At 38.0% G+C, this 17,343-nt stretch overlaps 1 protein-coding gene across 1 annotated transcript in view; it reads left to right on the forward strand.

The window, feature by feature from the left end:
- Positions 1-16,858, forward strand: part of TBCA (tubulin folding cofactor A) — a 36,023-nt gene extending 19,165 nt beyond the window's left edge. The window contains exons 2-4 of the mRNA XM_084304945.1: positions 5,595-5,700; positions 15,139-15,225; positions 16,619-16,858. Coding sequence (XP_084161071.1) covers positions 5,595-5,700; positions 15,139-15,225; positions 16,619-16,699 — 274 coding nt within the window. The 3' untranslated portion in view covers positions 16,700-16,858. The remainder of the gene's footprint in view (positions 1-5,594; positions 5,701-15,138; positions 15,226-16,618) is intronic.
- The last annotated feature ends 485 nt before the right edge of the window (positions 16,859-17,343 follow it).

Below are 17,343 nucleotides of genomic sequence, written 5' to 3' on the forward strand. Positions count from 1 at the left end.
GAAGAAGAGTAACAAAATATCACGTGGTTATTTTTGTGCAGAATTTTGCTTGAATTTATAAGGAAGAGGTGATTAAGGGATAGTATTTCTCCGTTATAGAATTTAATTTACCTTTTGAAAGAGAAGCTATTGCCTGAGGACAAGCTAAATTAAGTCTATGTATTTGGTACAAATGGCTTCCTGGCATTTAAAGAAAGAACTTACTACAGGAAATGTTTTTAAATAAGAACTTTTTAATAGCATTAACATCAACATCTCAATTACATGCAACAAATGGAAAGTTAAACTGGCCAATTCTGATTATCGAATAATCTATAATGGAAACTATGGAAAATATGTCACTGAAAACAGTATCATATTTCAGGCTTAATGTTTTGAAAGCTGAATGCTTCAAGTTCTGCTTCTGAAATGTACTGTAAGTACAAAAATACAAGTAAGTAGGTAAATACAGTATCTTAAGTATCCAGATATGAGAAAAGTGCGCAAAAAAGTTAAATTTAGTTCTAAACTGTGACAGAATGTTCAGACCTTGTTCTTTTCCTTTTGGAAAAAGTAAACAAATAGTAGTGAATTTGAAAAATTAGTGTGCATAGAGGAAGGTGTGTGTGTGAAAATGTGGTATGAAAAGAAAACATGAACATTTTGCCCTTTATTATTTTAGCTTTAGAAAAAAATCAAAATGCAAGTTTTGCAACGTTCATTGCCTTTAGTTTCAATGGTATATACATTTTAATAACTGAGTAAACATAAAAGCTGTGTTTAATGATTTCTCTTTTCCCCTCCCCCTCAAGGGAATTTGCTGTTCTCATTCAAAAAAATCTCATAGGTTGATGGAAAATAACTCTTTTTTTGAACCTAAAAATAGAAAAGCAAATAATACTGTCTTGAATTAAATCAAGCAACCTTGATCAAACAATTAACTCAGCCTCTATTAAATCAATATTTGCTGATGCTAATACTGGAGCTACTTCCAGCAGTTGGAATTACAGACACTGATTTGGTATCTTTATTACTAGTAATTAGGTTGCTGTCTTTCCCCAGTACTACTTTTCAAAGCTAGTACAGTACTTGGCTGACTTGTAGCAGCTGACCTAGGTGATACCTGTATTACACACTCGATGTGCTGCTGAAGGTTCTTTACAATGCTTGGAGGCCCTCTCTGGTGTTGTGATTCCACAGGCATTTAGGTTGTTCAGGGACACATTGCCACAGCCCAGCTTGGATCAATTTGTTGTAGAACACAGCTTCAAGCTACTTTGGCAAAACACTTTTTTATGATGTGAATGAACATCAGGGAGAATTCCTTCTGTTATAATATCAATGTATTCCACTTAGAATTTTTCTTAAGGTACCACTGCAGTGCTGCTTCTGTGGCAGCTTTAGTTCACAATGGGTTCTTGTCCTCTTGGTACTGTTCTGAACTGTCCATCCTTAGCAGCACTTCTGGTGGAGCACTTAACTGTGACAAATTAGGAATTAATTTGCTCTGATGTGCTAACGTGACCATGAAGCGCTCTACAAGACCTTTATTTATTCTCTTTTCATTTCCATAATACATTCTTTGCTTCCTGGATCTGATTATGTTCTTTTGGCTATTAAGTTCTCCTTAAACAGTCTTATCTAGTACAGGCTGATCAGATGATTGCTCTTGTTAGGCCAAGGACTTTCTTTGGCATGCTTTCAGGATTGCAGTAGCATCTCCATGTACATTTTGGTCTTGGATTAGCTGATCATTATTCTGTCATTCTCCTAATACTGGAGGATGTTTTGATTCAAATTCCAGAATTATGTAATCCAATATATACCTAATGAACAGATGTACAAAATGGAAGATTTAAGAGCAAAGTCACAATAAGAACAAATAATTAAGCTTGATAATGGATTACTATGTAACTATTACTACAGGACATGAGATTAGACCTTAATCTTCCATTTCAACCTTTTGAAATTTTCTGTGTTCATCATTTGCTGTAGTTGATAGAGCATGTGAAAAAACTTATTTTGCATCCAAACCTGAGATTACTTTGCGTTCTAGAATCATAGAATGGTTTGGGTTTGAAGGGACTTTAAAGATCATCTAACTCCAACCCCCCTGCCGTAAGCAGGGACACCTCCCTCTGGATCATGTTGGCCAAAGCCCTGTCCAGCCTGGCCTTGAACACCTCAGGGGATGCTCCTCTCAGCTTCTCTGGGCAACCAGTTCCAGTGCCTCACTACCAGTACAATGAAGAATTTCTTCATAATGCCTCATCTAAATCTATCCTCTTTTAGTTTAAGACCATTCCCCCTTGTCCTATCATTATCTACCTGAGCTAAGAGTCCTTCTCCATCCTTTTTATAAGACCCCTTTAAGTACTGAAAGGCCGAAATGAGGTCTCCCCGGAGCCTTCTTCAGGCTGAACAACCCCATCTCTCTCAGCCTTTCTTCATAGCAGAGGTGCTCCAGCCCTCTGATCATCCTTGTGGCCCTCCTCTGGACTCACTATTAACAAGTCCACATCTTACGCAGGGGGGCAGACCTGGATGCAGCACTCCAGGTGGGGTCTCATGAGGGCAGAGCAGAGGGGGACAATCACCTCCCTTCACCTGCTAGTCACATCTCTGTTGATGCAGCTCAGGGCACAGTTGGCCTTTTGGGCTGCAAGCGTGAACTGTTGTCTCACGTCAAGCTTTTCATCCTCCAGAACCTCCAAGTCCTTCTCTGCAGGGATTCTCTCAATTAGTTCTTCTCCCATTCTGTGTTCCTGTCTGGGTTTGCCCAACCCTAGGTGCAGCACCTTGCACTTGGCCTTGTTGAACCTCATTAGGTTCACATGGGCCCACTTCTCCAGCCTGTCCAAGTCCCTTTGGATGGCATCTCTTCCTTTGGTATCAGCCTCATCACTCAGCTTGGTGTCATCAAACTTGGTGAGGTTGCACTTGATCCCACTGTATATGTCATTGATGAAGATATTGAAAAGCAGCAGTCCCAAGGTGGTCCCTAGAGGGAGACCACTTGTTACCAGCCTCCACCTGGACAGGGAGCTGTTGACCGCTACTCTCTGGGTGGGGCCATCAACCCAATTCCTTATCCACAAACTGGTCCACCCTTCAAATCCATATATTTCCGATTCAGAGGTTAGGATGTCATGTGGGACCATGACAAAAGCCTTAGAGAAGTCCAGGTAAATGACATCAGCTGGTCTTCCCTTATCGACTGATGCAGTTGCTCCATCACAGAAGGACTCCAGTCTGGTCAGGCATGATTTACCCTCGGTGAAGCCATGCTGGCTGTCTCAGATCACCTACTTGTCCTTCTTGTGCCTTAGCATTGCCTCTAACAGGATTCATTCCATGATCTTGCCAGGCACAGAGGTGAGGCTCACCAGTCTGTAGTTCCTCGGGTCCTCCTTTCTACCCTTTTTCCAGTCACTGGGGACTCCACTTCACTGCCCTGATTTTTCAAATATGATGGAGAGGGCCTTGGCAACTACACGGCCAAGTCTCTCAGGACCCTGGGATGCATGTCATCAGGGCCCATAGACTTGTGGTTGTTGTTTCAGGAAGTCCCGAACTTGCTCTTTGCTTACAGTGGGAGGGATTCTGCTCTGCCAGTCCCTGCCCAGTGTCAGGGACAGAGAGATGTGGGAAGCCTGATGACTAGTGAAAACTGAGACAAAAAAGTTAAGTACCTCTGCCTTCTCTGCATCTGTCATTACCTGTTCTCCATCTCCATTTGTCAGAGGTGCTACACTCTCTCTGGTCTTTCTTTTGCAGCCAAAGTACTTGTAGAACCCCTTCTTGTTAGTCTTTGCATCCATGGCCATGCTTAGTCTTGTCATTGCCTTGGCTTTCCTGATCCTGCCCCTGCACACCCGGACAGCATTTCTGTATTCTTCCCAGGGCACATGGCCCTGTTTCTACCATCTACATCCATCTGTGCATTTCCTTCTCTTGCGTAAGTTTGACCAGAAGGTCCTTCCTTATTCAGCCATGCCAGTTTCCTACCTTCCCTGCTTGATTTATTGTATATTAGAATACAGAGCTCTTGCTCTCTAAGCAAAATATCCTTAAGGAGTTGCCAGCTGTGACCAGATTCTCTGTCCCTAAGGACCTTGTCCCATGGGATCTCATTCACTAATTCTTTGAACAGCTGGAAGTAGGCTCTTCTGAAGTTCAGGATCCTGACTTTGCTCCTTGCTAGGCCATATCCCTCAAGATTACAAACTCAATCAGGGTGTGGTCACTGCAACCCAGGCTTAAACCTATTAATGTTGAAATCAAGTAAGTTAGTCTCTTAAGGCTAATGATCTTCAACTGTTATTCTCAAAATTAGGTGTTAAAGACATCAGCTTCTTACACACTTAAGACCTACATGTTTTTAGCTCATCTGTTATGTGTTCAGGGTTTACATTTGCTTAATGACATCAAGCTTCACTGCCAAAGCAAATTTAAGGATTTTTCTTAGTAGTGACGGAAATTTGTTATACGTATTTCTAGCTACATACTGAGTTCTTCTCTATAGACAATATAGGAAGAAGAGAAAAAAATACATTATTCTTGAATCTATACTCATTAGCAAAAAGCATCCTGATCCGAAATGTGGGTCCATGAATAAGATTAAAAGGTGGATTCTTTTCCCTTTAAAAAATAGGCTATAAGGAAAATTGCTATAAGATAAATTATCAAACTGTTCCTTTTGTCTGTGCCCAGACCAGTGAGGAAAATACTCTAAGGAACGTATGACTTGGAGGCTACTGTGTTATTTGGGAATTTTATTTTTTATTATTTTGTACAAAATCTAGTATATGAAGTATTGCATTTAATGGTATGACACATAGTTGTGATCAGGAAAAAAAAAAAAGAAAACGTTTTGGTATAACAGTTTGTGAACTTCGAAATGTTCTTCCTTTTAATTTACATATGATAACCTTTTTTCAAAGTTACTACTAAGAAGGATGTCACCTTAGTGTCATTTTTCATTTAAAAATGCAGGTGCAATGGTATTTAGTAGTGAGAGAAAGGAAAAGACCACATGCCTGTAATAGAGAATATATAGGTCACTCATGAAACTATGAGAACCTGGATAATAAGAAAGTCTGGCAAATGCTGAGTATTATAACATCGGCTTTGTAGACACCTTAATATTTGTTTCAGCTACTTTGTGAGGACTTTTTTTTGAGATACAGAGAGCTTTCTTCTCTGTACTACTTCATTAGCAGTCATCCAGGCTTACCAGGCAGCTTCTTGTCTGTTTCTGTTATGTATTTGAAATGAAGTACCAGTGTATAGCTTTTATAGGATATTCAGTACAGATCTTTACAAGAGATACAGAATCTTTGTACATACAGAATCTATACAGAATTCTATACAGAATCTTTAAAACATTTTAATTTAAATAATTTTTATAAGAATGGTTATATTTTGTAGCTAAATTGAGCATTTCTGAGATGCAGTTTCTTACAGTATTTAAGAGCCTTTTTTGTTATATAAAATCATGTATTGTGTTACAGGGATGCAGCTTTCAGGGGTGGGCAGGAGGGTTGTTATCAGTAATGTAACTTTATTATACCATAATACAGTCAGACTGATACAATCATTTTGTTTAATTGCAGATTGGCAAAAGAAAAACTTATGTACGAAAAAGAAGCAAAACAACAAGAAGAAAAGATTGAGAAAATGAAAGCTGAAGCATGTGATGATTATGGAATAAAGAAGCAGGTAAACTATCCCAAAACTTGTAAAATCCTTCTTTGCTTTAATTTAATCATTGTCATCCTTAAACAAAAAAACTCATGTAGTTTTTTCAGACTCCTCCAGATTAAAATCCTATCAATTACAAAAGTCACAATATGCATTTGTGAAAAATTCCTGCCCTCCAGAACCCTTAACTATAAGGAGACTTGGGTATAGATTATTTACCACTTGGTACCAAACGGCTATCACTAACAATGAATATCAGGCTATTGTGAACTTCCATTCTCAGAAATAGTGTCATCCTGAAAATAAACGTTCTGGATGCATTTAAGTGCAATTGTTACTGTGAAGTGAGAATACACTAGAATTGAAATGTTTCTTCTTTGTATGCTATTATCAGTTTGTTGAAATCACAGACCTCTAAGGGAGAGCAATGGGTATGCGCCTGTCCTAGCAATTGCTGAGGTTTGTAGTGAAGGCACTAACTAGCAAGGTGCATGCTGTAGTTAGGTGTGCTCAAGGGTGTCATTTACAGTCACTGTTAAAATATGATAATTTTTTTCTTAGAAGGTTCCTCACAAAGGACAACGGTTGCAGATTGTATTTTTTCAACTAAGAATGTTGTCTTTGAACAACTTTTTTTTCCTAGGTGTTTTCTCTTAAGTCTTCACTGAAACTATAAATAAAACATACTTTCACTCATAGGCTGGTTTCACTAGTTTGGTGGCCTCATGTTATAAAACCTCCTGTTGTCCTATCTTCATTTTAGAACAGGTGAAACAAAACCCAAATATAAAAATCAATTAAAAAAAAAAAAAAAAAGAAAAAGTCCTTTTAAAACAAGGTAAAACATGTAATAAATTCAGATTTCAGTTCATGTGTGCATGTCTGTTCTTGTTTTCACTGTGATATGGGAAAGAAATACAAACATGAAATTTCTGTAAGACGTATTTCTAGAGTTGTAAGACATTGTATTTCTAGAGTTGAGCTGTCTCTGCCTCACCACTGAGACTCCTACAGAAACAGTAATATTCCTGAAGATCTGCTGATGCTAACAAGAACTAGTGAATGCAATTCCCATTTTTAGTGTCCCACATCTGTCAGATTATTTGACTGTACCATGGTATTTCCTCAGTGACATGCAAGAAATCACTGAAGTGAAATCCAGTGGAGTCTGTGAACTTTTGCTGTGAAATGAAATGTTACACACTACTTGAAAGTGTTCTCAGAGACCACTGACAAAAGTCTTCAAAGAGAATGGTCTAAATTCATTCAGCACTGCCTGAATTGAAAAGCAATCCCTGCAATGACATTTGTTCTTATAGTGTGCTCTACATTTGGAAAGTTGTATTTTTAGGTTAGGAAGAACCTGGAGGCTTAAAACCAGTGTACACACTTGTCATAAGGTGGAATCTCTTACACTAAACAAAATTATAAAATATCAGGAGAGCTTGCTCAAAAACATATTTTGGATGGACTTAATATTTTGAGAAGTTTTTTTTAAAAAAAAAAAAAAAAAAAAAAAAAAACCACGGTCAAACATTTAAAGGTTTAGTTAATATCGTTTTTAGTTAATATCGCCCTAATCTTAGTTTATTTAAAAATATGGCTATAGTCTTTGTTTCAGTAATTAAAAGTACCATTTGTGAGATCACAGAATTGTTTTAAGTTAGGAAGGACTTTTGGAAGTCATCTGGTCCAGCCCCCCTACTGAAGCAGGGCCACCTAGAGCACGTTGCCTGGGACCATATCCAGATGCCTTTTGAAAACCTCCGAGGAGGGAGACTCCACGACCTCTCTTGGCAACCTGTTCCATCACTCCATCACTCAGAGTAAAGAAGTACTTCCTGATGTTCAGGTGGAACCTCTCGTGTTCCAGTTTGTGCCCATTGTCTAGTACTGGGCACCACTGAGAAGAACCAGTCTCAGTCATCTTTGTACCTTCCCTTCATTGGTATACATTGGTAAGATCCCACCTCAGTCTTTTCGCTGGGCTGAACAGCCCCAACTCTCTGACTGTCCTCACAGGAGATGTGGTCTGGTTTCTTCATCATCTTCCCAGCCCTTTATCAGACTCTTTTCAGGATGTTCATCTCTCTCTTGTACTAAGTAGCCTAGCATGGGAGGCAGTACTACAGCAGTGTGGCCTCACCAACGCTGAGTTGGAAGGATCACCTCCCTAAACTTGCTTTGACAAATGCAGCGTAAGATACCACTAGCTTTCTTTCTGAGTGCTGGCTCATGTTCATCTTGGTGTCTACCAGGACTCACGGGTCCTTTTCTGCAGAGCTTTCCAGCAGGGTGGATGCCAGTATGTACTAGTGCCTGTTCCTCATCAGGCACTGGACTTTGCACCTTTCCTTAGTGAACTTTGAGGTTTCTGCCAGCCTGTTTCTCGAGCCTGTTGAGGTTCCTCTGGATGGTAGCACAACCCCTGTAATGTATCTGCTAGTCTTGCACTGTCTGCAAACTTGCTGAGGATGAGCTGTGCACTATTATCCAGATCATTAATTATGTTAAGCAGGACTGTTCCAGTATTGACCACTGGAATACTTACTCATTACTGGCCTCCAACTAGACTTTGTGCCACTGATTGCTGCCCTCTGGGTCCAGCCATTCAGCCTCACTGTCTGCTCATCCAACCCATATGTCAGCTTCTTTATATGGATGTGGGACACAGAATCTCAGAATTTCTAGGTTGGAAAAGACCTCAAGATCATCGAGTCCAACCTCTGACCTAACACTAACAGTCCTCCACTAAAACAACACCATCAAAGGCCTTACTGAAGTCCAGGTAGAAAATATCCACTGCTCTCCCTTCATCCACCAAGCTGGTCATTTCATCATAGAAGCTGATCAGGTTGGCAAAGCGTGACTTCACCATGGTGAATCCATGCAGACTACTCTGAAGATTTTCTTGTCATTTAATGGGAAAGGATAGGAATTAATTCAATCATTTGAGATTATGAAAATAATTTTAACTATTATTTTAGCTGAGGTATCAGTTAATAGGTAAGTATATACAGATACGTGTCAATCCATAGTTGAAGGAGGAAGGCTTAAAAAGCTTAAAACCATTACTTTCCTCTTAATGAACCATTAATCTCATTTAACTTTCTAGTTAGAACCCTGCAATAGAATATGGGTTACCAGTACAGAAGTGACTAAGGAAGATTTTACTTTAAAAAGAATAATCACATTCCTACATCATAGTCAGACTTCAGTGCGTGTCTGGTCTGCAAGAAGGCATCAGTCCCTCTGTAGAACAATAGTTAGGGTTTGACTTAGTGTTTTTCTTCTAACTCGTTAGGTAGTGTGGCAACTTGTGGTTCCTGCAAACTCAAGTGATCTCTAGCAGAGACAGTGACCAAACTGGGTTGTTGACAGTTGCTGGGTGCTAGCCTTCACCTGCAGAAGGACTAATTTAATGAAGAGCAGGTTCAGTACCTGAGAAACAAAAAGGAGAGTTCACTCTCCATGCTAGTATGCTCTGACCAAGAATATAATTCAAAGACTTAGTATAGTACCGTTGTTCCTGGCGCACATTGTATTTATACTACTTGCTGTATTTCAGCTCATGTACTAAGAAAGAACTATGTGTGGTAGAATGTGTATCCCAGGGAAAGAATCTCTAGTATAATAGGGCAAGGAAGCTCCTTCTTTCCTATTACTTACAGCTTATTTAAATATATAAATAAAAAAACAACTCTGCAGTACCTACTTTTATAGATAAAAAGACAGATGAGAAGTATAGAAATAGGGGAAAACTTATAACAATTTATTTTGGCTAAATTGTCAGATAAAAAAGAAGTCGTAATAAACGAAGAGCAGTATGAAGGGGAAAATATATGAGGAAAGAGAAATTCTAAGTATCTTTGTAAGATACTAAACTGAAAATAGGCTTATTAAAAACTGAACTCAAGTAATTTATACAAAAATTTGGAATAAAAAAGTTTATAGACTTCTGAAGCATTCTACTAAATTCAAATTCTGAATTTAGTTTCTGTAAAGAGTCATTAAGAGCCCTGATTGCAGAAAGCAATGCAACTGTACTTCTGTGTTTTGTTTTCTTTTTCTTGTAACAAAGTCTGAGTTTCTACACAGTTGTAATGGTTTTCCATATATGAAGTCTTCACAGAGGGTTTCATGATCTTTATCTTCTTTATTTATAATAGAAGCTTCACACTGCAGTCACTTATGAGAGTAGACTAATGTTAGGGACCAGTAGTTTTCTGTATTTCTGTGGCTGTTGATTTGTACTGGGTACAGATTACATCCTTTCCCATCTAATGCTTTTATCTCAAGGCTTATGAATGTGCAAAAAAATGGGGTATCTACTCTGTTTCCTCTCAATGGGATTGTCGATCTACTTCAGAGTTTTTGCTAACTGTAAGAGTTTTTATTGATAACAAATTATCTTTTTTATTAATAGTTATCTTACAGTTCCAAGTTACTTCTAATATAATGTCATTTCCAGATGAATTAAAACTCTAATGGACTTAACATGGAATTTAATATCTGCATGACAGAGTACGTACAGTTTTGCTAGTATAGTTTTTTACACGTATTAATGAAAACAGCAATATTTTTCTTGCTTTGTTGAGATGGAGGCAGACTATTTCCTGAAACAGCTAACAAAAATGCTCACCACAAAGAAGGCTAATATCCGGGGCTGCATTAGGCAAAGCATTGCCAGCAGGTTGAGAGAGGTGATCCCTTCCCCCCCCTACCTCAGCATCGATGAGGTCGCACCTGTGTGGTACTGTCTGAAGTTCTGGGCTCCTCAGTACAAGAGAGACATGGACATCCTGGAGAGAGTCCAACAAGGGGCCATGAAGATAATGAGGGAACCAGAGCCTCTCTCCTATGAAAAGAGGCTGTGAGAATAGCTGAAGGGAGACTGCAATGAAGATGGAGCCAGGCTGTTTTCACTTGTGCTCAGTGCCAGGACAAGAGGCAGTGGCCTCAGACTGGAACACGGGAGGTTTTCCCTGAACACCAGGCAGCACTTCTGTGCTGTGCATGTGATGGAGCACTGGCACAGGCTGCCCAGAGAGGTTGTAGAATCTCCCTCCTTTGGAATACTTAGAAGCAACCTAGGTGTGGTCCTGGGCCTTGAGCAGGTGATTAGACAAATTGACCTCGGGTAGTCCCTCCCACCTTAAATCATCTGTTGTTAAGATTATCTGTTTTCAGTTGCGCAACAGTCAAAGTGCATGCGATTGTGAGACAGTATGTAAAAGCATGAACACACACACATGTACTCATGTTCATTTAATTCATATATAAATATATGACTCATTCACATTGCTGATTTTTCTTAGCCTTTTATGTTTAGAACACCTTTCCTGTCATATTAAACATTGTCACCATACCCTGTGGCATAGTAGCTTATTGGAGTTTCTTCTAAGATCAAGGAATAATAGATAACCCCATAAGGTCTTTCCTGTTGTTTGAAAACAACTTGTGGATCAGCACATGACAAAATCTCTTATTTAGTTGTGGGTCACCTGAAAAGAAAAACAGAATCTGCTTTCACCTTCTTGAAGCCAATAAAATTTGTCCCCATTATATTGTACAGGTCAGTCAGGCTCAGCAAAATTGCTTCCTGTTGCAGAGTACTTGGTATTGACGCTCATAAGCAGTTACTTTTATTGCTGTTCTTAAAGTTAACAAAAATCTGATGTTCTAATATGAGTGCTTGGCGATTCAAAAAGTCAACAATCTTTCTCATCTAAGCAGTTCTGATCTGCCTAGGTAAGTTGAAATAGTGCCTTTGAACTTTTATTATGGGGCCTCTTAAATCATAGAATCATAGAGTGGTTTGGGTTGGAAGTGACCTTGAAGATTGTCTTGTTCCAACCCCCCTGCCATGGGCAGGGACACTTCCCACCAGCCCAGGTTACCCAAAGCCCCATCCAGCCTGGCCTTGAACGCTTAGAAGGATGGGGCATCCACAGCTTCTCCAAGCAGCCTGTGCCAGTGCCTCATCGCCCTCTGAGTGAAGAATTTCTTCCTAGCCTCTAATCTAAGCCTCCCCTATTTTAGTTTAAAACCATTTCCCCATGTCTTATCGTTATTTGCCTGAGCAAAAAGTTGCATCTTCATCTTCTCATCTTAAAGACGTCTTTAAGTACTGAAAACCTGCAGTGAGGAAGCCTTCTCTTCCATAGCCTGAACAGCCCCAGCTCTCTCAGTCTTTCTTCGTAGCAGAGGTGCTCCAGGACTCTGATCATTTTCATGGCCCTCCCCTGGACCTGTTGTAAGATCCCCGCATCTTTATTGTGCTTGGGGGCCCCAGACCTGGTGTGGTGGTTGAGCCCTTCTCTGCAGGGCTGCTCTCAGTGAGTTCTTCTGTTGGTCTGTGCTCATGTCTGGGATTGCCCCAGCCCATGTGCAGCACCTTGCACTTGGCCTTGTTGAACCTTATGCAGTGGGCACCTCATGGGCCCACTTCTTAAGTTTGTTCAGGTCCCTTTGGATGGCATCTCTTCCTTCTTTGGTATCAGCCTCACCACTCAGCTTAATGTCATCTGTAAACTTGCTGAGGGTGCACTCAGTTACGTTGTCTATGTCATTGATAAATCAAAGTTGCTTATGTCTAAAGCTTCAGCTTATGTGTAAAGCATCCTCAGCTGTTTTCCATGGAGTTGTGTTTGGCCTTTGTGCTTATTGTGAATAGGTAAAATAGTTGTCTTTTTACTTGTCATGGTGCCCTTCCACTTAATCAGCTGCTCTCTGTGTTCGTATTTATTTGGCTTTTCTGTCTGTGGTCCTATTTTATCTGTTATTGCAATCTGGATTGTACGGAAAACGGTTTGAAGGCCATTGATAGTATATTAGGCACACCAGTTCTTTGACATCTGATCCAATTTATGAAAAATCCACGTTGTGTTTAGTAAATAGGCTACATAAACCTCAACAGTTAGAGAGCTCCATCACATCTGAGCAGGCTCCTTTCCGTTGCAAGATGCCAAACATCTGTTCCCTTAGTAGAAATATGTTCAGTCCTGAAAGGCAACTGACTAGAAATGTGGCTGTTTGAAGAGATTTAACTGGCTTCTTAAATACACTTAAAAGAATGGGGACATCATCCTCTCTGTAGTTGCCATAACTCTTCTGGTCCTATGTGCACTTATTGACAACAAATTGAATTTGCTATCTGTATGGTTTTGTGCTTTATTGCTTTGTCTTAACACTTCATTTAACTGCACTTCAGTTACTCCAGTTTTTTAATACTTCTATTTGGCATTGTAATTCACAGAAACCTTGAAGATGTTTATGGTTCTTTGCAAAGTTAGATCAGTTTCATATAATAACTTCTTCCGTGACCTGCTTATAATTTAAACTCCTTAGAGTTCAGTCAGATTGTTTCTAGAGTGTGCTGAGGAGAGAGGGTTGTTCGTTAATTTTCAAAACAGTATGAGAGTAGACACTTTTTTAAATTCCAGCCCTAAAACATATCATTTATTTGAGCTTTAGACTGTGCTTTATTATATACATTTGCAACAGTAAAATGTCTATCTGGAATAATCAGTATTGCTTGAAAAAAGTGTGTGTGTTTTTTGTCTTTTTTTTTTTTTTTTTTTTGTGCAGAAGTTATTAAAATTTGCTTAGGTCATTCAGTAATTAACTTTAATCTTGGTTCCATAAAATCCCTGTTCCATTCTCCAACCATTTGTACCTACAGAAGGTAGTTCCAGGATTTATCTTTCATCTGTTTCATATTGTTGCATAACTGCTGGCAAATATAAATAAAACCCAGTCACCCCTTTTGGATCTCATTCATATTCTGTTTTGAACTGAGGGATTTTGGTAGTTTTGTTCGTTTCTTACAGTAGCCAGGACTGGAGCTTGCAGGTCCTAGATTTGTGTCTTCTCTTCCCAGATTGCTTATGGAGTGGCATATATAAAATAAATGACTAGTTTCCACATCATCCACCAGCTTTAAAATACACAACTAGTTAGCAGTACCATCCAAAGGATATCATCAATGGATATTCTCACTCCCATAGATATTCTTTATAGAAACAAGTTGTAGTACATAAAGCAGAAGGCATCATCTCATGCATTTTGACACACCTCATTCTCTGGAATTTACAAGTCTTTATGTATTTGATTGCTACTGAAAGTGTAATATGCAGAATGACTAATCATGTTTTTAACACAGTCCAATACTGAGTGCTTAAAAGAAAAATGGTAATGTTGATGAGAATTGTAACTTGAAGGTGCTTAACTTTATTTTAACATATCACCTATATTGCTTTATTAAAGTATATGAATTTTGCCCTAGATTCTCTGAAAATAAGCTAGAAACAAAGTTTTTAAACTCATTCTCTTAATAATGTCTTAAACAGAAAACATAAACATAAGACATCTAAGTACATGAAATAATGTTTTACAACAAGCCTTCCTACAAAACATTCTTAGCCGTAGTTTTTCTTCCATTTTGTGATGATGGTGTTCCCTTTGGTTCCCTTCAGTATGGCAGCTTTAATACTGAAAGTAAAATGAAACACAGGAATGACAGAATGTGGTGAGCCATTTAAAGTGAATACCTTCTGTTGCATGTTATCATGAATGCAGAAATGGCTTTGTACTTAAATATCTAACTGATTTTCATCTCTAAATAGATTTAACTTTACTGAACAACTCTGCATACCTTTTCTTCTCAGTGGTTGGATTTCAGATCCAGAAATGTTCCATGAAATAAATGTTCCCTTATATAAATCTGAAGTTGTTTTCTGTAGGAGGAGGCAGGATGTTCAGATTCAGTGGGGTGCCAGTTTAGTAATTTTGTTCAAAGTGCATGGTGAGAATAATCTTTCTCCTAAAATGAAGCACAAGGATAAGTAATAACTTTTTATGCATGATAAGCATCAAAAATATGAGCCTGCTGGTCTTTGCTTTTCATTTTTCTTTACCTTTGTCTTTCAGTCAGAGCCTCCTGCAGTGTGCACACAATGTGATCAATAACTCAATAACTTTTTTCATGCAGTAATTATCTCTATGTGGTATTATCTGAACACTGTTTTTCTTTATTACCCAAAAGATGCAGGAGATATTTATATAACCAGCTGATCCCATTTTGGATGAAGCTGCTTTGTGACAGCAGGAGAAAGTTTGTTTTAAATAGCCTTTTTTAACGAATGTTGTATGGAAAGCTTACCAGGCTGTACTTTTCTAAGGGAAAAAATATTGTAAATACTGTTTTCTACTTAATACTTTATAATTAATTAAGCACAAAGTAATGGAAATGTCCTGTAAATTAAGAGTTTTAAGCAATTATGCTAAGTGAATGTCTTTTACTAAAATAGGCGAAATTTCAGAAAAAAGGTACAATTCTTCTGAAGTTCCTAGATGATGACCAGACTACTGATTTCTCATAGTAAAGACTTGTCTTAAAAAACAACATTTCTCTGTGGAATACATTTTCATTTCATTGGCTTCCAATTTTCACAGGTCGAGATCTTACAAGAGTCACGAATGATGATTCCAGACTGTCAGCGCAGATTAGAAATTGCACATGCAGATCTTACCCAACTACTAGTAAGTATAGCATCAAAAACTACTTACCGTGAAATGCTGATGTGCTTTGATGAACATGGATAAACATACTAGTCTGCAGTGCAATTGCAGCAGAATAGAGCTGGACTGAAAAATACCTTTTGTGGGACCTAAGGCTGGCATCCTGTAACAGATCCCAGTACTCCATCTCAGATAACCATCTACGCAGACTTAGTCTTCAGCCTGTGAAAATTCTATGTGTGCATACTTAATATACTAGAGACAGTCTTTGATGGAATGTATACCAACATTTACTTTAATACTGCTACAGATGACTCAGTTCCTTTGCTACTTACATGATTAGAAAAAATAGTTCACCCACATTAGGTAGTCTTCCTAGTTTTATACAGATGTATACAATATACTGGTAGTGAACTGAAATATTCAAAATCTTTTGCCTACTACTATTATTATGCTGTGGACAAGAAACAAGACAGCAGAGTCATTGCTGAGTACTGCCTCTGTACTATTTATTATTGAGGTGAGCAGCTAGGATGCATTTTTAGGATACGAATACCTGCAGGAATAAACAATATCTTGTACAAATAGATTTACTAAAAATATACTAGGTTTGGCTATTACTATGTTTATTTTAGAAGCTGACTTTTCCCCAAGAATTCTACTACAAAGGTAAATGCTACTGTGAGGCTATAAAATATATACTGTAAATTAAGCTTCAAACACATTTGATGGCTAAAATGCATATCCCTTCTCAGGGGAAAACATAAGGCATCTTGTCCTTTGGTGGTATGCCTCTACTTGTTTCCAAAATAAATGCTCAGAATGTGGCAAGATTTAGGATCCTTCTGCCATTCAGCAAGTTCAGACAGTTAGCTCATTGGCATGCGGAAGTGATGCTGTTGATCTGTACAACATGCTATTCAAATACAAAATAAGAAATGTGGGGAGTTACTATTGTTGTTAAGAATTTGGAAGTCTTTAAAGGTTGCTTTATTTTCTTAGATGACTGTCAATGTTTTTATTAAAATTAACTGTTTAGTTACATATTTTTTAACTGTCAGACTCTTTAAGCTTTTTCCTAATGGTACTTTTGTTCTGAGTTCCCTTGTACTTACTGTGTCCTTGTTTTTAAATACTTTATTTTATTCAGAGAATAAAATATTCAGAATTATTAATAATTCATAAAAATATTCAGAATATTCAAAAAATAAAGTTATGCACAAGTCAAATCCACTTACACATGACAGATACTATAACAGACCTTAAATAGGACAAAAGAAATTACCTGTGTTTTGAGTCATGTAAAACTAGTGTTTACAATAAGGATATACCCTACATTTCATAATTTACTCCTCAATCACGTTCCAATATCAGTTATTTTTGAAGTACTCAAAAGTTTTGTTTTTAATTCCAGGAAAATGAAAAAGAATTGGAAGAAGCTGAAGAGTACAAAGAAGCACGTTCCATACTAGAGTCGGTGAAGCTGGAAGCTTAGAAGTTTTTCAGTACTCTTTATATGCATTAGCACTGGGTCCATTCCACACCTTTGTTTTACTACAGCTCTATTACTACTGCTGACTTGCTAAGGTTCCCTTTATGCAAACTGGCCTTTCTCTTACTGCAAGATGCATCAAATAAAGGATGTTCTGAAACATCTGTGTGTTCCAAATTCAGGCAAAATAGAAACATCACCAGTTCACCTCAACTACAAAAAGAATTTAAAAAAATAAAAAAAAATCTATTTAATATAAGCTTAAGCTAAGAAATAAAGCACAGTTCAAGTGTTTAGCTATGTAAGGAATGTGAGGTGCTAATAAATACTTTAGAAGCACCTTGTAATTGAAATAATTTCAAGCCATTATAGCATAAAATCTGTACTGAAAGAGGAGATGAACTAAATGACACTTCAAAGTCACCCATTTTTTTCTGTGATGCAGTTAATCTGTAATTTTATCAAGTATTACTCCTTGTTTATCTTTGAGCCTAAGATGGAATTAAGAGCTGATTCCAGACCTTTCTCAATTTGTCTGAGGTTGATTTGTAGAGCCCAATTCACACAATTTCCATTGATCAAAATTAAGTTACTTTTTTCAATAAAAATAATTTTGTAGCTCTTTAGTATGTTGTCAGTTGGATCTG

The sequence above is a fragment of the Netta rufina genome, assembly GCF_964035555.1.
Source record: "Netta rufina genome assembly, chromosome: Z".
NCBI classification, from domain to species: domain Eukaryota; kingdom Metazoa; phylum Chordata; class Aves; order Anseriformes; family Anatidae; genus Netta; species Netta rufina.